The sequence below is a fragment of the Artemia franciscana genome, chromosome 2 (genome assembly GCF_032884065.1).
Source record: "Artemia franciscana chromosome 2, ASM3288406v1, whole genome shotgun sequence".
Taxonomy (NCBI): domain Eukaryota; kingdom Metazoa; phylum Arthropoda; class Branchiopoda; order Anostraca; family Artemiidae; genus Artemia; species Artemia franciscana.
Window position 1 is genome coordinate 41,761,690 of NC_088864.1, and position 23,345 is coordinate 41,785,034.

The 23,345-nt window shown below is 37.6% G+C and overlaps 2 protein-coding genes across 6 annotated transcripts in view; one reads left to right on the forward strand and one right to left on the reverse strand.

Moving 5' to 3' along the window:
* LOC136041790 (17S U2 SnRNP complex component HTATSF1-like) overlaps nucleotides 1-23,345 on the reverse strand; it is a 109,877-nt gene that overhangs the window by 61,008 nt on the left and 25,524 nt on the right. For 2 of the 3 annotated variants that reach the window (XM_065726547.1, XM_065726554.1), the window contains exon 2: nucleotides 12,993-13,054. The exons of the other annotated variant lie outside the window; for it this stretch is intronic. The gene's annotated coding sequence lies outside the window, so the exon portion shown is untranslated. The remainder of the gene's footprint in view (nucleotides 1-12,992; nucleotides 13,055-23,345) is intronic. 3 annotated transcript variants of the gene reach the window in all.
* The window catches only part of LOC136041809 (ciliary microtubule associated protein 1A-like), a 30,892-nt gene continuing 19,218 nt past the window's right edge, over nucleotides 11,672-23,345 (forward strand). Inside the window, exons 1-3 of one of the 3 annotated variants that reach the window (XM_065726575.1) lie at nucleotides 11,672-11,879; nucleotides 13,339-13,434; nucleotides 17,138-17,283. In XM_065726575.1, the coding sequence (XP_065582647.1) occupies nucleotides 13,409-13,434; nucleotides 17,138-17,283 (172 nt within the window). In that variant the 5' untranslated portion in view covers nucleotides 11,672-11,879; nucleotides 13,339-13,408. Of the gene's footprint in view, nucleotides 11,880-13,338; nucleotides 13,492-17,137; nucleotides 17,284-23,345 lie in introns of those variants that run through there. The other 2 variants (XM_065726584.1, XM_065726595.1) reach the window with 2 other exon arrangements.

Here is a 23,345-nt window from a genome sequence, read left to right on the forward strand (position 1 = left end):
GACCGGGCCATTAACTAACTTCGTGCTCTCTTACAATATTAACTGAAAATCCAGTCGAAATAAGTCGGATTTCATCCAGTCGTATTTCAGTCACAATAAGGCGCATTATGCCCACCCTTATACCAAAAGCTTGTCAGTGAGTATATTCCCAAAACCTTTGATTGGGAGGGGTGAAAAGGTTTCGGAAGGGAAAGGGTCCCACCTTTTCTGTCGCAATTTTGACTCTAGCTTGTTTTACAATAACTCATGTCTTAGCTCTTTATATAGAAGAGTCAGTATATAATGTTTTCTTGGATTTACCGTAACAAAAAATTTATCAGCCCCTCACAATTTATCTCTTTTAGTTCAGAAATTTATTTTATTTTTGTAAACACCTTTCTAATATCATTACTAAGAAAACAAGAGCTAAGAGCTCATATAGCACTTGTGACGAGGCCGGAAGAGCCAAGAGCTCATATGGTGTGAACTCTAGCAAAATTCTAAGAATCAATAGATTGAGGCTTAATGCCGGTCGGGATTTAAAATAAGAGCTCTAAGTCACGAGGTCCTTCTAAATATCAAAATTCATTAAGATCCAATCACCCACTCGTAAGTAATAAATACCTCATTTTTTCTAATTCTTCCTCTCCCTTCAGCCCCCCAGATGGTCTAATCGCGGAAAACAACTTTATCAAGTCAATATTGCAGCTCCTGGACACGCCTACCAATTTTCATCGTCCCAGCACGTCCAGAAGCACCAAACTCGCCAAAACACTGAACCCCACCCCCTAACTCCCCCAAAGAGAGTGGATCCAGTGCGGTTACGTCAATCACGTATCTACGAAATTTGTTTATTCTACCCACCAAGTTTCATCCCGATTTCTCCACTCTAAGCGTTTTCCAAGATTTCTGGTTTCCCCGTCCAACTCCCCCCAATGTCAACAGATCTGGTCGGGATTTGAAATAAGAGCTCTGAGGCATTAGCTCCTTCTAAATATCAAATTTCATTAAGATCTGGTCACCCGTTCTTAAGTTAAAATAACTCAATTTTTCTAATTTTTCCAAATCAACACTCCCCCAACTCCTCCAAAGTGAACAGATCCTTTCCAATTATATCAATCACGTATCTATAACTTGTGTTTATTCTTCCCATCAAGTTTCATCCCGATCTCTCCACTCTAAGCGTTTTCCAAGATTTCTGTTTCCCCCTCCAACCCCCATGTCCCCGGATCCGGATCGAATTGAAAATGGAGCATCTGAGATATAATCCTTCTCTATATCAAGTTTCATTAAGATCCGATCACCCATTCGTAAGATAAAGATACCTCAATTTTCACGTTTTCCAATAATTCCGATTTCCCCCTTCAATTCTCCCCAATGTCACCGGATTTGGTTCGTAAGTTACAAATACCTTATTTTTCTAATTTTTCCGAATTACTCCACCCCCTAACTCCACCAATGAGAGCGGATACAGTCCGGTTATATCAGTCACGTATCTTGAACATGTTTTTATTCTTCCCACCAAGTTTCATCCTAATATCTCCGCTTTAAGTGTTTTCCAAGATTTCCGGTCCCCCCCCCCCCTCAGTGACACTGGATCCAGTCGGGAATTAAAATAAGTAATCTGAGTTACGAGGTCCTTCTAAATATGAAAATTTCATTAAGATCCGATCACTCCTTCGTAAGTTAAAAATACCTCATTTTTTCTAATTTTTCAGAATTAACCCTCCCCCCAACTCCCCCAAATACAGCAGATCCGTTCCGGTTATTTCAATCACGTATCTAGGACTCTTGCTTATTTTTCCCACCAAGTTTCATCCCGATCCCTCCACTCTAAGCGTTTTCCAAGATTTTAGGTTCCCCAGCCAACTCCCCCAAATGTTACCGGATCCAGAGCGGATCCAGTCCGATTATGTCAGTCACGTATCTTGGACTTGTTTTTTTATTTTTCCCACCAACTTTCATCCTGATCTCTCCGCTTTAAGCGTTTTCTAAGATTTCTGAATCCCACCCAACTCCCCTCCCCCAATGACTGGATGCGGTCGGGATTTAAAATAAGAGACCTGGGTTACGAGGTCCCTCTAAATATGAAATTTCCTAAGAATCGATCACTCCTTCGTAAGTTAAAAATACCTCATTTTTCTAATTTTTCAGAATCAACCTTCCCCCCAACTCCCCCAAACAGAGTGGAACCGTTCCTGTTATGTCAATCATGTATCTAGGACTTGTGCTTATTTTTCCCACCAAGTTTCATTCCGATCCCTCCACTCTAAGTGTTTTCAAAGAATTTAGGTTTCCCCCTCCCCCCCCCAATGTCATCAGATCTGGTCAGGATTTAAAACAAAAGCTCTGAGACATGATATCCTTCTAAATATCAAATTTCATTGAGATCCGATCACCTGCTCGTAAGTTAAAAATACCTCATTTTTTCTAATTTTTCAGAATTAACCCCCCTCCCCCAACTAGCCCAAAGAGAGCGGATCCGTTCCGGTTATATCAATCATGTATCTAGAACGTGTGCTTATATTTCCCACCAAGTTTCATCCCGATCCCTCCACTCTAAGTGTTTTCCAAGATTTTAGGTTTCCCCCTCCCAACCCCCCCCCCCCGCAATGTCACCAGATCCGTTCAGAATTTGAAATAACAGCTGTGAGACACGATATCCTTCCAAACATCAAATTTCATTAAGGTCTGATCAACCGTTCGTAAGTTAATAATACTTCAATTTTTCTATTTTTTCCAAATTAACGGGCCCCCTACCCCCCCAGATGGTCAAACAGGGTAAACGACTATTTCTAATTTAATCTGGTCCGGTCCCTGATACGCCTGCCAAATTTCATCGTCCTAGCTTACGTGGAAGTGCCTAAAGTAGAAAAACCGGGACCGACAGACAGACAGACAGAATTTGCGATTGCTATATGTCACTTGGTTTGAAGTGCCATAAAAACGGAATTTTGATACCAATAGTTGCATCAAAAAAATCAAATTTTAATGCTAATTTTATATATATAAGTTTCATCAAGTTTAGTCTTACCCATCAAAAGTTACGAACCTGAGAAAATTTGCCTTATTTTAAAAAATAGGGGGAAACACCCCCTAAGTCATAGAATTTTAACGAAAATCACACCATCAGATTCAGCGTATCCGACAACCCTACTGTTGAAGGTTCAAGCTCCTATCTACAAAAAATATGGAATTTTGTATTTTTTGTTTTTGCCAGAAGACAGATCACGGATGCGAGTTAATTTGTTTTTTCGTTGTTTTTTTCCCCAGGGTGATCGTATCGACCCAGTGGTCCTAGAATGTCGCAAGAGGGCCCATTCTAACGGAAATTAAAAGTTCTAGTACCATTTTTAAGTTACCAAAAAATCCGAGGGCATCTAGGCCCTCTCCCACGCTCATTTTTTCCCAAAGTCACCGGATCAACATTTTGAGATAGCCATTCTGTTCAGCATAGTTAAAACAAGAGCTAAGAGCTCATATGGCACTTGTGACGAGGCAAGAAGAGCTAAGAGCCAAGAGATCATATGGTATGAGCTCTAGCAAAATTCTATGAATCAATAGATTGACTTAAAAGTAAAATAAGAGGCTTAATGCCGGTCAGGATTTAAAATAAGAGCTCTGAGTTACGATGTCCTTCTAAATATTAAGATTCATCAAGATCCGATCACCCACTCGTATGTTATAAATACCTAAATTTTTCTAATTTTCCCTCTCCCTTTAGCCCCCCAGATGGTCGAATCTTGGAAAACGAATTTATCAAGTCAATTTGTGCAGCTCTCTGACACGCCCACCAATTTTCATTATCCTAGCACGTCCAGAAGCACCAAACTCGCCAAATCACTGAACCCCTCCCCCCAACTCCCCCAAAGAGAGCGCAATCCAGTACGGTTCCGTCAATCACGTATTAAGGACATTTGCTTATTCTATCCACCAAGCTTCATCCCGACTCCTCTACTCCAAGTGTTTTCCAATATTTCCCCCTCCAACTCCCCCCAATGTCAAAAGATCTGGTCGGGATTTGAAATAAGAGCTCTGAGACATGAATTCCTTCTAAATATCAAATTTCATTAAAATCCGATCACCTATTTGTAAAATGAAAATACCCCAATTTTCACGTTTTCCAAGAATTCCGGTATCCCCCTCCAACTCCCCCCAATGTCACAGGATCTGGTCGGAATTTAGAATTAGAGCTTTCAAGCCCAAGACCCTTCTAATATCAAATTTCCTTAAGATCTGGTTACCCTTTCGTAAGTTAAAAATACCTCAATTTTCAAAATTAGCCCCCCCCCAATTCCACCAAAGAGAACAGATCTGGTCCGAATATGTCAGTCACGTGTCTTAGACAGGTTCTTATTCTTCCCATCCAGTTTCATCCTGATCTCACCGCTCTAAGTAATTTCTAAGATTTCCGGTTCCCCAATTACGCTGGATCCGGTTGAGATTTAAAATGAGAGACCTGAGTCACGAGGTCCTTCTAAATATGAAGTTTCATGAAGATCCGATCACTCCTTCGTAAGTTAAAATACTTCATTTTTTCTAATCTTTCAGAATTAACTCCCCCCCCCCCCCAATAGAGCGGATCCGTTCCAATTATCTAAATCACGTATCTAAGACTTCTGCTTATTTTTCCCACCAAGTTTCATCCTGATCCCTCCAATCTAAGCGTTTTCTAGGATTTTAGGTTCTCCCACCCCAAACTCCCTCCAATGTCACCAGATCCGGTCGGGACTTAAAATAAGAGCTTTGAGACACAATATCCTTCTAAATATCAATTTTCCTTGAGATCCGATAACCCGTTCGTAAGTTGAAAATACCTCATTTTTTCTAATTTTTCAGAATAACCCCCCCCCCCCAACTACCCCAAAGAGAACGGATCCTTTCCGGTTATGTCAATCACGTATCTAGGACTTGTGCTTATTTTTCCCAACAAGTTTCATCCCGATCCCTCCACTCTAAGTGTTTTCCATGTTTTAGGTTTCCACCTTCCACCACCCCACATGTCACAAGATCCGGTCGGGATTTAAAATAAGAGCTCTGAGACACGATATCTTTTTAAATATCAAATTTCTTTGAGATCCGATCCCCCGTTCGTAAGTTAAAATACCTCATTTTTACTTTTTCAGAATTAGCCCCCCCCCCCAGCTACCCCAAAGAGAGCGGATCCGTTCCGATCAATCATGTATCTAGGTCTTGTGCTTATTTTTCCCACCAAGTTTCATCACGATCCCTCCACTCTAAGTGTTTTCCAAGTTCTAGGTTTACCCCTCCCAACCCCCCCCCCAATGTCACCAGATCTGTTCGGGATTTAAAATAAGAGCTCTGAGACACGATATCCTTCTAAATATCAAATTTCATTGAGATCCGATCACCTGTTCGTAAGTTAAAAATACCTAATTTTTTCTAATTCATCAGAATTAACCCCTCACCCCAACTACCACAAAGAGAGCGGATCCGTTCCGGTTATATCAATCATGTATCTAGGACTTGTGATTATTTTTCCCACCAAGTTTCATCCCGATCCCCCCACTTTAAGTGTTTTCCAAGATTTAGGTTTCCACCTCCCAACCCCCCCTCCATGTCACCAGATCCGGTCGGGATTTAAAATAAGAGCTATGAGACACGATATCCTTATAAATATCAAATTTCATTGAGATTCGATGACCCGTTCGTAAGTTAAAAATACCTCGTTTTTCTAATTTTTCAGATTTAACCCCCCCCCCCCAACTACCCCAAAGAGAGCGGATCCGTTCCGGTTATGTTAATCATGTATCTAGGACTTGTGCTTATTTTTCCCACCAATTTTCATCCCGATCCCTCCACTCTAAGTGTTTTCCAAGTTTTAGCATTCCCCCTCCCACCTCCCCCCCTCAATGTCACCAGATCCGGTCGGGATTTAAAATAAGAGCTCTGAGACACGATATCCTTCTAAATATCAAATTTCATTGAGAATCGATCACTCGTTCGTAAGTTAAAAATACCTCTTTTTTCTAATTTTTCAGAATTACCCCCCCCCCCCCAACTACCCCAAAGAGAGTAGATCCGTTCCGGTTATGTCAATCATGTATCTAGGACTTGTGATTATTTTCCCACCCAAGTTTCATCCCGATCCCTCCACTCTAAGTGTTTTCGAAGATTTTAGGTTTCCCCCTCCCAACCCCCCAACCCCAATGTCACCAGATTCGGTCTGGATTAAAATAACAGCTCTGAGACACGATATCCTTCCAAACATTAAATTTCATTAAGATCTGATCAACCGTTCGTAAGTTAAAAATACTTCAATTCTTTCATTCATTCCGAATTAACGGGCCCCTCACTCCCCCCCCCATATAGTCAAATCGGGAAAACGACTATTTCTAATTTAATCTGGTCCGGTCCCTGATACGCCTGCCAAATTTCATCGTCCTAGCTTACCTGGAAGTGCCTAAAGTAGCAAAACCGGGACCGACAGACCGACAGAATTTGCGATTGCTATATGTCACTTGGTTAATACTAAGGGCCATAAAAACCTAATAACTATGTCTTTGAGGACGACTTATTCCCCACAGTCTCCGGGGGAGTGGCTGCAAGACCATTGTTTACATATGGCAATGGCTCTCGGGAAGTGTACAGACGTTTTTAGGGGGACTTTTTCGAGTTGGAGTGGGGATGGGTTGGGGGAGGGATACGCTGGAGGATATTTCCATGGAGGAATTCATCATGAGGGAAGAGAATTTATCATGAGGGAAGAGAATTTACATGAAGGGGGCGCAGGATTTTCTAGTATTATTTAAAAAAAAAAAACAATGAGAAAATAAATAAAAAAAAAAGTTTTTTTCAACTGGAAGTAAGGCAGCATTAAAACTTAAAACGAACAGAAAATATTATGCATATAAGGGGGTTCGTCCCCTCCACAATACCTTGCTCTTTACACCAAAATTTTTCAGTAATTTCAAGTGTTTATTTTATGGCCTTTGCGATTCAGGGATCATTCTTAAAGAATTGGGATGAAACTCAAGCTTTAGTGTAAAGAGCAAGGTATTGACGAGGGGGCGAATCCCCTCATACACGTGATAAAAATATACAAAAATAGAAGTTCGTTACGTTAGTCAATTCATACGTTACGTATATTTATTACTAATAAAAACGTTTGTAAAAAAAAATAAAAAGTTCTAGTTGTATTTTTAAGTAGTCAAAAATCAGAGGGCAACTAGGCCTCCTCCCCCACCCCTTTTTTCAAATCGTCCGATCAAAACTATGAGAAAGCCATTTAGCCAAAAAAAAATATTAATATGCAAATTTCTTTTTAAATATTCATGTGCGGTGAGCCAAAATCAAAACATGTATTAATCCAAAAACGTTCAGAAATTAAATAAAAAACAAGTTTTTTAACTGCAAGTAAGGAGCGACATTAAAACATAAAACGAACAAAAATTATTCCGTATATGAAAGGGGTTGTCCCCTCCTCAACACCTCGCTCTTTACGCTGAAGATTTTTTTTATTGTTTTAAAAAGTTGAGTTGTGAGAAAGAGTCAAACTTCAGCGTAAAGAGCGAGGTGTTGAGGAGGGGACTACCCCTTTCATATATGGAATAATTTCTGTTCGTTTTATATTTTAACGTCTTTCCTTACTTGCAGTTTCAATATTTTTTTATTTTTTATTTAATTTTCAAACAGTTCGTGGTAACGAACTGTAGTAAGGACTGACCCGGCTCAATAGTAAAAGAAACTAAAAAACGGAATTTTGATGCTAAAAGATACATCAAAGAGAATCGAATTTTCATGTTGATTTTAAATATATAAGTTTCATCAAATTTAGTCTTTGTCATCAAAAGTTACGAGCCTGAGAAAATTTGCCTTATTTTGGAAAAAAGGGGGAAACACGAAAATCATACCATCGCATTCAGCATATCAGAGAACCCTATAGCAAAAATTTCAAGCTCCTATCTACAAAAATGTGTTATTTGCCAGAAGACAGATCACGGGTGCGTGTTTATTTGTTGTTTTTTTTTGTTTGTTTTTTTCAGGGGTCATCGTATCGACCAAGTGGCCCTAGAATGTCGCAAGAGGGCTCATTCTAACGGAAATAAAAAGTTCTAGTGCCCTTTTTAAGTGACCAAAAATATTGGAGGGCACCTAGGCCCCTCACACGCTCATTTTTTTCCCAAACTCAACGGATCAAAATTTTGAGATAGCCATTTTGTTCCGCATAGTCGAAAACCATAATAACTATGTCTTTGGGGATGAATTACTCCCCCACAGTCCCTGGGGGAGGGAGTACAAGTTACAAACTTTGACCAGTGTTTACTTACAGTAATGGTTATTGGGAAGTGTACAGACATTTTCAGGGGGATTTTTTTTGTTTTGGGGTGGGGTTGAGGGGAGGGGGATATGTGGGACAATCTTTCCTCGCAGGAATATGTCATGGGGGACGAGAAATTCAATGAAAAGGGCGCGGGATTTTCTAGCATTACTATAAAAAAACAATGAAAAAATAAACATAAACAAGTTTTTTCAATTGAAAGTAAGGAGTAGCATTAAAACTTAAAACGAGCAGAGATTATTACACATATGAGGGGTTCTAAAAATACTTTAGCATAAGAGCGAGGTATTTAGGAGGAGATAAATGTCTCGCTCTTTATGCTAAAGTATTTTTAGTAATTCCAACTATTTATTCTACGGCCTTTCTGATTCAGGGATCATTCTTAAAGAATTGGGACAAAACTTAAGATTTAGTGTAAAGAGCGAGGGATTAACGAGGGGACAAACCACCTCATATACATAATAAAAATATAAGAATATAAACGTTTGTTACGTAAGTTAATTCTTACGTTATGTATATTTTTTACTAATAAAAACGTTCGTCAGAAATTAAAAGTTCTAGTTGCCTTTTTAAGTAACCGAAATATTGGAGGGCAACTATGCCTCCTTCCCCACCCCTTATTTCTCAAAATTGTCTGATCAAAACTAAGGGAAAGCCATTTAGCCAAAAAATAATTAATATGCAAATTTCATTTTAATAATTTATGTGCGGAGAGCCAAAATCAAACATGCATTAATTCAAAAACGTTCAGAAATTAAACAAAAAATACGTAGTTTTTTTAACTGAAAGTAAGGAGCGACATTAAAACTTAAAACGAACTTACTCCGTATGTGAAATTTGTTGTCCCCTCCGCAATCCCTCGCTCTTTACGCTAAAGTTTGACTCTTTGCCACAATTCTACTTTTTAAAACAATTAAAAACTTTAGCGTAAAGAGCGAGGGATTGCGGAGGGGACAACCAATTTCATATAAGGAGTAATTTCTGTTCGTTTTAAGTTTTAATGTCGCTCCTTACTTTCAGTTAAAAAAATAGTTTTTTTTTTATTTAATCACAGAAAGAAATGGCTAGTACAAGTAAATGGCAGCACTGAAATATTCACCTACTTTGAAATATTCAAATTAAAATTGTAAAACGAAAATATTTCGCATTTTGTAATATTCAAGTTACAGCAACACGCAGAGCAAACATTAGATAAAAAAAAACTTGCCGTAGCAAATCTTAAGCAATGGCTTTTAAAATTTAAGGGTCTCGAATCTCTTTAAAACGTAATTTCTTTTCTGTCAGATATAAATTAAGAAAAAAAAGTGAACAAGACTAAATACAGGTGTTTCACCACCAAACAAGCTCTAATTAAATACAAGTTGACCTCTTGCAGGTTTGGAAATTGCACAATGACTTAAAAGATATGGCTACTCTTAGGCATGTCCATAGGGGTATATTTTACCACATGCCTTATAATTTTCGTAGGATTCGTCTGTTTTCTATTTAACCAACGGAGTCTACATCCCCTCTCTCCCCAAAAATAAACTCTGCTTATATCTGGTGTCTGTTGGTTGTTGTTTTTTAAGATAGTCGTATATCTATTCATTCCCTTTCTAACTATGTATCCGCTTAAGAGAAGAGGAAATGTAACATAGTTGCAGCTGTTGCCATTAAACTACTATCACTACAAAGCCATTGCAGCATTAAACCCTCAGAGGCCAACACCGAGGCTCAAACTTTTTCCTAGCCGTTTAAAGCTTTGATCTTTGTCCAGCTCCTAAATATATTTACAGATTTTAACCAATTATGCAAGATTTAATATCAACCTTGTCTATGGTGTCTTCCTTTCACTTACCGCGCTGTAAGTTATGTAATAGAAACTACTATACAATTTTTGTCCATCCGGAGGACTGCATACATCATTTACAGTAGGCTACATATCTGCTTTCACATAAATATGCTACTTTCCTAACTTTCATCGCTAATCTAAGAAAGTTTTAGCTTATAAGGGGGAGTAGGGTAAATAAATATCAAGGAGTTGACGATGAGTTAGAAAGTATAAAAACATTCGTAAAAAATTGATAGTTCTAGTTGCCTTTTTAAGTAACCAAAAGATCAGAGGACAGCCAGGCTTCCTCCCCTGCTCTTTTTTACTCAAAATCATTCGATCAAAACTATGAGAAAGCCATTTAGCCAAAAAAATAAATATGCAAATTTCGCTTTAATTACTCCTCTGCGGAGAGCCAAAATCAAAACATGCATTAATTCAAACGTTCAGAAATTAAATAAAAAAAAAACAGTTTTTTTAACTGAAAGTAAGGAGCGACATTAAAATTTAAAACGAACAGAAATTACTTCGTATATGAAAGGGGCTGCTTCCTCATCAACGCCCCTCTCTTTACACTAAAGTATTTTACTGTTTTAAAAAGAAGAGTTGAGACAAAGAGTCAAACTTTTCCTATAGAGACGAAAATTTTACGATTGCTTGAAACAAAAAAGGTCACGTTATGGTGCTGTGTTAGTTGGCTATTGCCTATGAATGGGCAAGGGCCATCTTCGGGTTCAAAGAGTGCTCACTTACACTAATTTGCGAGGTACTCTTAGACACTTTGTTAGACAAGGTCGTATCCAGGGTGGTAAGAAGGTTCGAACTCTCCCCCCCCCCCAAAAAAAAAAAATGGGCCGACTCGTAAAAACGTAAAAAATGAAAATAAACAAATTTTTGATGCGCTTTCTGAAGCTTTCTTCTGTAGACCCCCCCTTCCCCCGAAAAAAAAAATCCTGGATACGTTCTTGTTGTTAGACTTATGTTTGATACAATGTTGAGCAAAATGATGCATAAACAATGTCAGAACTGAGAAATTCATTCAAAGATTTTAATCCTCATTGCATAGAGTTGACTTGAGCCCAATGCATCGCTACGTAATATACGGCAGGATCTATTGATGGATTTCTAGCCTAGCTAATATGACTCGTGACCTGATCCAGGTTCTATAAAAATTAGCAATAACAATAATTTTACTATATATGTCCAATTCTTTTATCCAACTTTTACCTTCAATCTTGTAGCTAAGGAACAAACAACAACAACAAAAAAACAACGCTTTTTCCAGGAATACATTATAAATAGAAATTAAACTGTATTTAGTTTTAAATAGAATCAGTTTTTCAGAAATCTATCTAGCCCCTCTTAAGTTTGAGTCAAGGTCTTGGCAAGACACTTTACATCCAATGTAAGATTGAAACCCACCAGAAAATTTTTATTCCCACTAATGGCAAAGAGGAATTCATTAAATCTATCAAAAATGTGTTATCTTTGAGAAGATGCATGAGTGATACTACAAAATAGCAATTAAGAAATAGCATTATGAAAAAAATCAGGATGGGCGTTGCTTCCATGTTTAGTTGTAGCATAGGAGGCGTCGTGTCAACTCTGAATAAGTTATAACAGTGTCTTTGACGAAAAAAGCGGAGTTTCAACTTTTCACCAATACAGTGCACGAAATAATCAAGATTTCAGAAACGTAGTAGACCAGTTTCAAAGAAGCTGTAACCATATCAAAGTTTTGAAAAAAAAGCTCTCAAGTAGTATTATTTGAACTGGATGTATCTAAATGTAAGTAACAGTTGAATATGGCAAATTTTTTAAATACAGATCATGGGATCAAATAGAGAAAAATCACCTGATTGTGGCTCTGCCATTAAGCATAACGAAGTTATCTGCTTGAATTCATAACCGTCGGCTGGCGAAGATATTTCAGCAAGGATTTTACGAGAGAGGGGGTCAAGAGTGAATTTTGTCCATTTTTCAATAAATTCTTCCTGGCTCGTATTCCATAATTTTAGAGCTTTGGAGAGAAGGATAATGACAACCCTATTCCTTTTACGGGTGCAGTTCTAATAAATTACCTCTTCTAAAGGAAAAATGTTGGTGAAACACAAGCAGTAGGTTACCATTAGATTCCATGCTCTTTTCGGTACTTAGGTATTATAGCGCCCCCACTCAAGAAGTGAAGTTAGGTTAATCCTATTGAAATATACGAAAATATGATGAAAATATAATACTTTATTAATAAACTTTGTAACAAAGAATTATGGAAAGCAAGCCACTCAGAACGCATTATACTAAATACCTAACCAAGCCTAACATAACCACCTGCATATATTAAATATTTAATTTAAATACACCTAAATCATTTTTCTCAGTAAAACTAAACTAATTATAACTGATTACAGACAGACAAACTGGTTCTGCTCATGTCAAGAACTTGAGCCACTATAATGCATAGGTACCCTCTTTCTAAATATCATAGTCACTTTGTTCACAATGCACCCCCTCCCCCCTTGATGGTCCCAGATATACTATATCGCTAGGATACATATCAAATTAAAAGTTAATCAATCAGATTATAACGTTTTCTTCCATTGTTATCCACAATTTTAAATAATATTTTAGCAATACTATAGCAAACACTTAGGTTGAATGCTTTTCGCATATTAAGAATCCAAGAAACTCGTTAACAAAAAAGACATGAAGCATCCATGAGATGAAAAACAATGAAAGAATATATCATCTAGGGCTATATCTGGGACCATCAGGAGGGGGGCGGTACATCGCCAGAAAAGCGATCATAATATTAGGAAACAGCATACAATAAGGAATTTAATAGTAATACTTTTATCATATCAACATGTTTCATCCAGAAGTGGTTTTGCACTAAAAACTTACCCTTTTTCACTGTCCAGTGCCAGCAACCTTTTCCTCGGTTACGAGTGCAAGAAAAAAATTACCTAAAACGAAGTGCAACAATAATTATAAAATACAAAGGTTGTTTACTGTACTAAAATTGGGTTAAAGTCATTTTTTTCAGTTCATTTCTAAAATGAACACAGGATTGGAATCGAATAAAAATAGGGTACAAAAATTAGCAAATCGGGTAGCAATCTTCCCAAATTTGGTCGAAAACGATCACACAAAAGTACATGGACATAACCTGAAAAAGGGCATGGAACTAACTATCCAAATAAGGTATCACCACAAAACACGAATGACTAACTATTTTATAACATTCTAGTTAATGTGACGTCAGACATCGATTTAGATTCTCATTGGACGATCATAGAAATAGCTACAAAAGGGACAAGATGAATAATTCTCGTCGGAGTTTTCAGTAAGTCTCGTTTTCACACAAGGTTCTGTTCTAGGATAGTGTCAGTCAGAGTTTCAGGTAAGTGTTTAAGGAAGAATAAACTGCTCGAATAATGACAAGATTAATTAAATCTATTCCAATGTTAATAGTATTAAGTAAACATGGATCACTCCTCCCAGATTTAAATAAGGTGCGAAAAAAGACCCGAAGAAAAGAGTAGAACCCCGAGACATATGCAGAGAAACTGGTTTGGTTTTACCCAATTCGTTAAAATAAGCAAATTAAGCCTATGCAGGTATTACAGAGGAAAATGCCAAAACATCACAAGATTTCAGTGGGCTGGGTCTACAGGCCTTACAAAATGTCTTTTGGTTCAAATTTATAGCTGGTTATTCAAACCATACTCTCAACTGCGACGGGAACTTAAAAAAAAGCTAGCTTTCCAACCAAACAGTTAGCATCTGTTTATTAATGAAAACACTGTTCACTTTAAAATTTTATTTGATTAAAAAAAAACTGACTGATTCTCTAAAAGGCAAGGGCGCACATACCCTTTTTCAAGAGGTTGGACTTGCAATTCGAAATGGTACTATTATTAATGTTAAATGGTAATGTAGTGGATTTAAATATAGTCTTAGGCTCAATTTTTATACACTAGCGCAGTGCACTATGAGTTTTGTTTTAATGGATTACCAGCAGCAACTATTTAAGAGCAGCGGGAAGTCACATGCTCCACATTTACCTCCCCTTATATGTCAAAACCGCCACCTTATATTAAAAGTTTTATAGTGGGTCATTCTTACGGGACTAGCCCCCCAAAAATATGTGAGCCAAAAAACTCTTGACGAATGTGACGTTAATTTGATTCCCTGTCGCGTATTATTTGGATCCCCCCTGTATTATCCCCCTTGGGCGGACCTTAGTAGGCTTGTTCTCAAGAACGGTGGGTAGTCATAGGTACACAACGGCGAAACCTCAACGAGGGCGGGCGGGCGAAAATCAGAATTTTATGCCAAATATTGTTCTGGGAGGAATCTCTAAGGACCAATCCTAGAGGAATCGTTTCCCCTCCGAGGAAAGATCCGTGGCAAGCGAAAAAATTAATGTGAGTTAGTAGTTTAAAAAACAAAACAGAAAATGCTAGGAATCTAGACTGATTTGGGTATATTAACTAATGTACCTGTTATAAGCACCGAAAAGAATGGAATCTAAATAATTTAAGTTAGATTTAAAGTTTACAAAAACTGAAGATACTATTGCAAATTTCACAATGGGAAAAATACTACAGTACAGTGGTATTTGAGCCTCTGAAGAGGTTCTTTTCTGGCCTGCTATGTTTATTTGTTGCATCTGTGAAATCCCAAAAATTTCTCGGTTTATTCATTCTTATTCGAAACACAACATAGGCCATGCTATCATTTTCTACGCAACCTAGCAGATTCAAACTACAAGTGTTCTAAGCTTGGTTTACGTAGGGAATATGTTTTGATATCGGATTCGCTGACGGTACTATATCGCTTTAATATGAGGTATATTCCATGTTTGACCAAAAATGACTAAAAGTTAGGTTTTTCGTTGCTGTAATAGCTGGAGCGATAGAAGAGTAACTTTGAATTTACCTTTGTAGTTAATTTTGCTAAAGATTGCTTAACAAGCATCTTTAGCGAAGCAAATCTGCATCATTATAATCATAGTATTATTATCAGTTTGAAACATATACAAATATTATTAGACCGAGGGAGTCATGGAAATATTTTACGAAAATTAAGCCATTATAAGCCTAATGAGCCCTTGGTTACTTCACAACAGTTCCTAGTGGATGTCAACCTTAAGTAACTTCTGCAGTTTATGTAGACTTACTACAGCTTACAACCTGGAATACACCTATGATTTCAGTTTCTTCTGGAATAAAATTAAATCTATGGGGTTGCACACTCGGTTACTTCGTTTGCAACAGGGCAAAGACCAGATACAAAGACGTAAAACGGGCAGAATAAAACAGAACAAACGTAAAACGTAGGGTAATACTGTAAAACGAGTAGAATTCGGAGCTTGGGTAAGAGCCACAGAGGGGAGATCCATGCACATTTACTGCAAAGAGCAGCCTTTCATCAGGGGGATACGCAGGGGGGGAGGTGCATGGGGGTCCCTCCCTTCAAAAATTTTTTGGGCACTTCCTATTCAAATTACCAAATAAATTTGTTTTAAAAAAATCTTTGGCTACGTGCCTGCCTTTGATTCAATCATTCTTAGTTATGTTCACCTACAGTTTTATGACATACAGGACTCTTGAGATGTTTAATATTTGACCCGTTTAGAATTTATAATAGCTGAAATTTAACTTGACAAACTAGTCCTTGAATATTAAGACAAACACGAGCTTATAATGAACAATTTGAAGCAACGGTCATCGACATCAGTTCTTTAGCATGCTAATTTTCATTCTGGCCTTGAACTATATTGTTATTAAGGTGAGCCAATTAAATTTTCGTAAATATAACTCCTGTTCAATCAATCGCATGTACATAACATGGAGATAACAAATTATAATCTTGATTATATTGAGAAGAAATAAACTGAACAGAAACAATGTTGGATAAATTAAACTAAAAAAAAATTGTAGTTTTTACTAGTATTTTAAATACTGTAGATACAAGTTTATAGTTTTCCAGAATAGTCGCCAGAACTCAAAACAAATCTCCAAATCAAATCAGAAAGCCACGCAGAATCCCTTAAAAAAAAGAAGAAATGGCTTAGAGATGGACCATATGTGGATTTCATTTAAACAATATCTATATTCCGGTAAAATCTGCAAAAGCAGTAGATGTGTCTGTTTTGGAACTCAATATTTGTCACTGTTCCCAATGCAATTTAGTATCTTCGAACTGTCATTGCCCAAAAATACTATTTTTTAAGGAAAATGTGTTTTGATTCTGGAGTATCACAAACTCCTCTTATACTATTTTTTTTTCTCTTTTTTTTTTGTCCAAAGTAGCGCCCCAATTGCGTCTATAATCTTTCAAACATTACTTTTGTTACTCATTAGGTTTACCAAGTTAATTAAGTCTATAATATTACTCATTTTTTTTTGAAAGGTATATATTAGAATAAAGAAAGCTCAAACAATTATTATTCTCCCTTAACTTTTGTTCTCAACAAGAGGAAATTAAGTTATATTCAAGCTGAAAAATTATAATAAAAAAAAAAATTAAACTAGATTCTACTGTTTTCAGAAAGCCATGGCGGATAAATTTTCCTTCCGTACTTACGCTCTTCAGGCTCAGCGCCCTGTTTGATAAAACGTCTACAAATTATCACTAAATGATTAATTTATTACTACATTAAGGGAACCGTAGATTTTTCCGTTTCTTTCTAATGTAGAACTATCGACCGCGGATAGGATATTTTTAACTTACTTTATCGTTGCTAGGTCCATACATTTAAAGGATAAAAATAAGCATTATCAATTTAAAATCACTGAAACTGAATGTCAAGGTAAAGTAAATTAACGACAAAATCAAATCCCTACTTCATTTTTTCTTTACTTTCTCGTGACTAAATGCAGTTTCACATCATAATTCTTTAAAAACAAACTTTTCCCTTTACACATGCAATATTCCCATACATCGGTGGTATTTCTTGATATTGCCCAAGTAGGATTTCTTGGAAAATAAAGAAAATTTCCTTATCGACCAAACACGAAGTAATTGTCATGAATTTACAGGTCTAGAAGAAGTTCAAGCGAGACATCCAAAAGCAGTATGGGCTCTGGAACTCAGGGAAATTACACACCAACAAAAAGACGAGGACCGATAGCTGCAGAATTCCAAACACCCGGTCCAGCAACGATTGTACTTCCTTCAAGTATAGGCAAGCTGCTTCTTCCTTTCTCTCTCTCCCTCTCTCTCTCTCTTTCTCCAACCTCCTCCTATTTTTTCACTATTTCTGTCCATCAGCTAAAAAGCCATAAATGAACTTTACAACTATATCTTTGATGATCGATTTTCTACATTTCTTTCTTGCAAATTAGAAAGGTGCCATTTTGACACCACACTCTCTGATTTATGTGTCTTCTAACTCTGGGCGTATCACTGACGCTTTTTATGGCACTTGGTATTAACCAACTGACATTTAGCGATCGCAAATTCTGTCGGTCTGTCTGTCTGTCCCGGTTTTGCTACTATATTTAGAAGGATATCGTGTCTCAGAGCTCTTATTTTAAATACCGACCAGATCCGGTGACATTGGGGGGAGTTGGAGGGGGGAACCTAAAATCTTGGAAAAGGCTTAGAGTGGAGGGATCGGGATGAAACTTGGTGGGAAAAATAAGCAGAAGTCTTAGATACGTTATTGACATAACCGGAACGGGTCTGCTCTGTTTGGGGGAGTTGAGGGGGGGGGGGGGTAATTCTGAAAAAAATCGAAAAAATGAGGTATTTTTAACTTACGAAGGAGTGATCGGATCTTAATGAAATTTGATGTTTGGAAGGATATCATGTCTCAGAACTCTTATATTAATTTTCAACCTTATCCGGCGAAGGGGATGTTGGGGAGGGGGGGCGGAACCTAAATTCTTGGAAAATGCCTAGAGTAAAGGGATCGGGATGAAACTTGGTGGGAAAAATAAGCGCAAGTCCTAGATACGGGATTGACATAACCGGAACGGATCTGCTCTGTTTGGGGGAGTTGGGGGGAGGGGTTAATTCTGAACAAATTAGAAAAATGAGGTATTTTTAACTTACGAAGGAGTGATCGGATCTTAATGATATTTGAAGTTTGGAAGGATACCGTGTCTCAGAGCTCTTATTTTAAATTCCGCTTGGATCCGGTGACATTGGGGGACTTGAGGGGGGCTTAAAATCCTGGAAAACGCTTAGAGTGGAGGGTTCTTGGTTGATGGGGAGTTAGGGGGGGTAATGCTGAACAAATTAGAAAAATGAGGTATTTTTAACTTACGAAGGAGTGATCGGATCTTAATGAAATTTGAATTTTTGGAAGGATATCATGTCTTAGAGCTCTTATATTAAATTTCAACCTTATCCGGCGAAGGGGATGTTGGGGGGGACCTAAACTCTTGGAAAATGCTTAGAGTGGAAGGATCGGGATGAAACTTGGTGGGAAAAATAAGCACAAGTCCTAGATACGGGATTGACATAACTGGAACGGATCTGCTCTCTTTGGGGGAGTTGAGGGGGGAGGTTAATTCTAAAAGACTAGAAAAAATTAGGTATTTTTAACTTGCAAAAGAGTGATCGTATCTTAATGAAATTTCATATTAGAAGGACCTTGAAACCCAGATCTTTTCTTTTTATCCCGATCGGATCCAGTGTCATTAGGGGAGGGGACCGAAAATCTTGGAAAACGCTTAAAGCGGAGAGATAAGGATGAAAATTGGTGGAAAGAATAAGCACAAGTCCAATATAGGTGACTGACATAACCGGACAGGATCCGCTCTCTTTGGTGGAGTTGGGGAAGGGGGAGTAATTCGGAAAAATTAGAAAAAATGAGGTATTTGTAACTCATCTAGAAGGACCTTGTGCTTTAAAACTGTCATTTAAATCCTGACCAGATCCGGTGACATTAAAGGGAGTTGGAGGGGGAAGCCGAAATTCTTGGAAAACGTGAAATCGAGGTATCTTACGAATGGGTAATCGGATTTCAATGAAACTTGATATATAGAATAATTTTATGTCTCATATGCTCCATTTTCAATTGGAATCGGATCCGGGGACATAGAGGGTTGGAGGGGGGAAACAGAAATCTTGAAAACCGGAAATCTTGGAAAACGCTTAGAGTGGAGATATCGGGATGAAACTTGATGGGAAGAATAAGCACAAGTTATAGATACGAGATTGACATAATTGGTACGGATCCGTACTCTTTGGGGGAACTGGGGGTTGTTAATTTGGAAAAGTTAAAAAAAATTGAGGTATTTTTAACTTAAGAACGGGTAACCGGATCTTAATGAAATTTGATGTTTAGAAGGAACTCATGTCTCAGAGCTCTTGTTTCAAATCCCGACCAGATCTGTTGACATAGGGGGGAGCTGGAGGGGGGAAGCCAGAAATCTTGGAAAATGCTGATAAATGTTGTAGATACGTAACTGACGTAACCGGACTGGATCCGCTCTCTTTAGGGGAGTTAGATGTTGGGGTGCAGTGCTTTGGCGAGTTTGGTGCTTCTGGACTTGCTAGGACGATTAAATTTGGTAGGTGTGTCAGGGAGCTGTACAAATTGACTTAATATAGTCTTTTCCCCGTTTCAAACATCTGGGGGGCTGAAGGGAGTGGGAAAATTAGAAAAATTGAGGTATTTTTAACTTGCGAGTGGGTGATCGGATCTTAATGAATTTTGATATTTAGAAGAACCTCGTGACTCAGAGCTCTTATTTAAAATCCCGACCGGCATTAAGCCTCTGATTTTCCTTTTAAAGCAATCTATTGATTCTTAGAATTTTGCTGGAGCTCATATCATATGAGCTCTTGGCTCTTCCGACCTCGTCACAAGTGCCATATGAGCTATTAGCTCTTGTTATTTAAGTCATTAAAACTCACTGCAAGACCTTCGTACATTGCCGTATGCGCACCATTTGGTTCTCAAGGGAGGCCATAAATAAGGAAATTATCTTGAGATCGTTTGTGAAGCGAGGGTCATATCCCAAAATTCCTCCCTCCTCTGTGTGTGCCTGGTTGTACATATAATTTTGCTTGAATTTTAAGATATGTATCCGTTTTGATTGATCTTTAAATTGTTTTTAGCTACCGTATAACTACCAACATAACTTTGACTAAAAGAGTTAAGAAGAATCTTGGCTCCTTTCTTAGGTCTGATATTTGATTATTATTTGCTCAACTTTTATCGAAGTAGACACAGTAATTACAGAGGCATCCAATATTTTCAAACATATATACAAAAAAGCTAATTTTCAAGGAGTTCTTCCTTACAAGAAGACATAAAAGCGTGTAAAAAGTGGCTCTAGCCTCGGTCAATTCGCGACACTCTATTTTCCTTTCTTTCAGTTGCATAATTTATACGTTTTGGTTTTACACCTGAAGAAACACCCGACACATAAGATATTGTCTCATGTAAAAAAAGATAGAAAACGTCCAAAAATCCAAGCTTTGGTCTCTATTTAGATTCAGTATCCTTGGACTAACTAGCCAAGCGATACCAAGTGTTCCCGCAACTATAATTAGAAAAGCCATTAGCCGTTTTTCACTTTATCTCACACTTATTGATTTTCATACGATTTTTTCCTTAGCTAATTCTAAAATTTGGATAAAATAAAAAAAAACAGGTGGAAATCAAACGAGGAGACACAAGTAGAAAAGGAACAATATTCAGGGAAAGTCCAGTAGGCCAAAACTTCATGAAAGCAGTGGGAGTTTTCGCAATAAGCGCTATTTTATGCAATAGTACATATTTTATCCTCCACGGCCCTAGAAATGTCAAGAATTTTTACTTCTGATTAGAAGAGGCATAAGCGACGCAGGAAACTATATGAGTAGGGCACAGGGAGCGACATGATTGAGTCGCGGCGATAGACAGTAAATCTTAATAGTTATTCTATAGGAAGTGCAACATTTTGCTCTTGTTGCGGATCTAGGAAACATTCGATACGAACTAAGCCTCGGCACTGTTTATGTTTTTCAGAAAAACAGAAACGAAAAAAAAAACAGATGAAAAAAAAAAAAAAACAGAACAGAACAGAAAAAGGTTCGTCGAAAACAGGTGACCTGTTTCTCCTTTCGGTTTTGTTTTTGAAAAAACAGAAACAGAAAAAGGCTAGACAAAAACAGAAATAGAAGTAAAAACCAACAGCGCCAACGGTTACAATTCTTTTAGTAACCAGTTTCACAGGGGCTCATTTTTAAGTTGCCACATCGAATACCCTCAATATTTAACAAGGATTGTGGAGTCGATCTCATTTGTACTGTGTATTCCAATTTCAAAGCCTTAAATTGGCATAAATTGTCAAATGCGGAAATCATGTTTGCAAATCACAATGTCGAGCCCAAATTGAGATTGACCATATAGGTTAACCCCTATCTCAAAACGGACCCCCATTGGGATCTCAATTTCGTGTATTATACGTTTCATACACCCTTGAATAATATGGTACACATTAAGGCGGAATAGATTTGTAATATATATTATAATTATAAATTGCCGGGAGTGTTGCCTATCGCTGTACGCATATAGCTCGACAAAGAATAATCAAACCAAGGACAACACGTAGATGAGCAACATTGAGCATGAATGTTTTTCATTTCCGATACCGCATTATACAATTTTGCAATATTCCCTTATTTTATCATTTAACGCTTGAAAAAATTAGAATTAATAAACATTCTAATAGTATAGTACACCAACAGAGATTTGTTTTATCAACATCCTGCATTCCAACAATAATGAATAATAAAAAATGAATCGGAAATACATATCATCGGAATTTCGTAAAAAAATGTGACACTTTCGTTTTTTGGCAAAGTATGCACTGATACCTAGTAGGTGACATTGGAGGTGAAGAAACTCCTGAATTTTAACTTCCAATCTGTTCATTTTTTCTTTTCTTGGGAAGTTTGTACGCTAGACGGTACTAAGAAGACCACACATCCTGATTGGAAGTTTCAGCCTGCCCATGAAATGTCATGTCCCATTTTAGGTTCTGTTTTGTGATTTGGTGCATATGAAATGAAGCTCGTCCAATTTGGTTATTTTCCCAGTATTTTACAGTTATCAGTTATAATCGGTAACATTCATAAAATATAATAGTAATTGTGAGAATGTAGCTCGATGTTCTAAATGAAAATTTTATTACTATTATAAGTCTGGTACACAGAGAGAATTAAGATGACTCACCAAATTCCCATTCAATGCTATTGCTGGAGATAGAATGGGACTGAGACTAATGTTAAAACGCTATTACTAACAAGAGCTAAGAGCTTATATGGCACTTGTGACGAGGTCGGAAGAGCCAAGTGCTCATATGGTATGAGCTCTAGCAAAATTCTAAGAATCAATAGATTATTTTAAAAGGAAAATCAGAGGCTTAATACCGGTCGGGATTTAAAATAAGAGCTCTGAGTCACGAGGTCCTTCTAAATATTAAACTTCATTAAGATCCGATCACCCACTTGTAAGTTAAAAATACCTCGGTTTTTCTAATTTTTCCTCTCCCTTCAGCCCCCCAGATGGTCGAATTGGGGAAAACGACTTTATCAAGTCAATATGTGCAGCTCGCTGACACGCCTACCAATTTTCATCGTCCTAGCACGTCCAGAAGCACCAAACTCGCCAAAGCACTGAACCCCACCACCTAACTCCACCAAAGAGAGCGGATCCAGTCCGGTTATGTCAATCACGTATCTACGACATTTATAAGCGTTTTCCAAGATTTCCGGTTTCTCCCTCCAACTCCCCCCAATGTCAAAAGATCTGATCTTGATTAGAAACAAGAGCTCTGAAACATGAGTTCCTTCTAAATATCAAATTTGATCAAGATCCGGTCACCCGTTCTCAAGTTAAAAATACCTCAATTATTCTGATTTTTCCAAATTAACAACCCCCAACTCCCTCAAAGAGAACGGGTCCGTACCAATTATGCCAATCTCGTATCTATAACTTATGCTTATTCTTCCCATCAAGTTTCATCCCGGTTTCTCCACTCTAAGGGTTTTCCAAGATTTCCAGTTTCCAAGATTTCTGTTTCCCCTCTCCAACCTTCTATGTCCCCGGATCCGATTCAAATTGAAAATGGAGCATCTGAGACATGAGATTCTTCTTGTATCAAGTTTCATTAAGATCCGATCTCCCATTCGTAAGATACCTCGATTTTCACGTTTTCCAAGAATTCCGGTGTCCCCCTCTAACTCCCTTCAATGTCACCTGATCTGGTCGAGATTTAAATTGAGAGTTTTAAAGCACAAGAT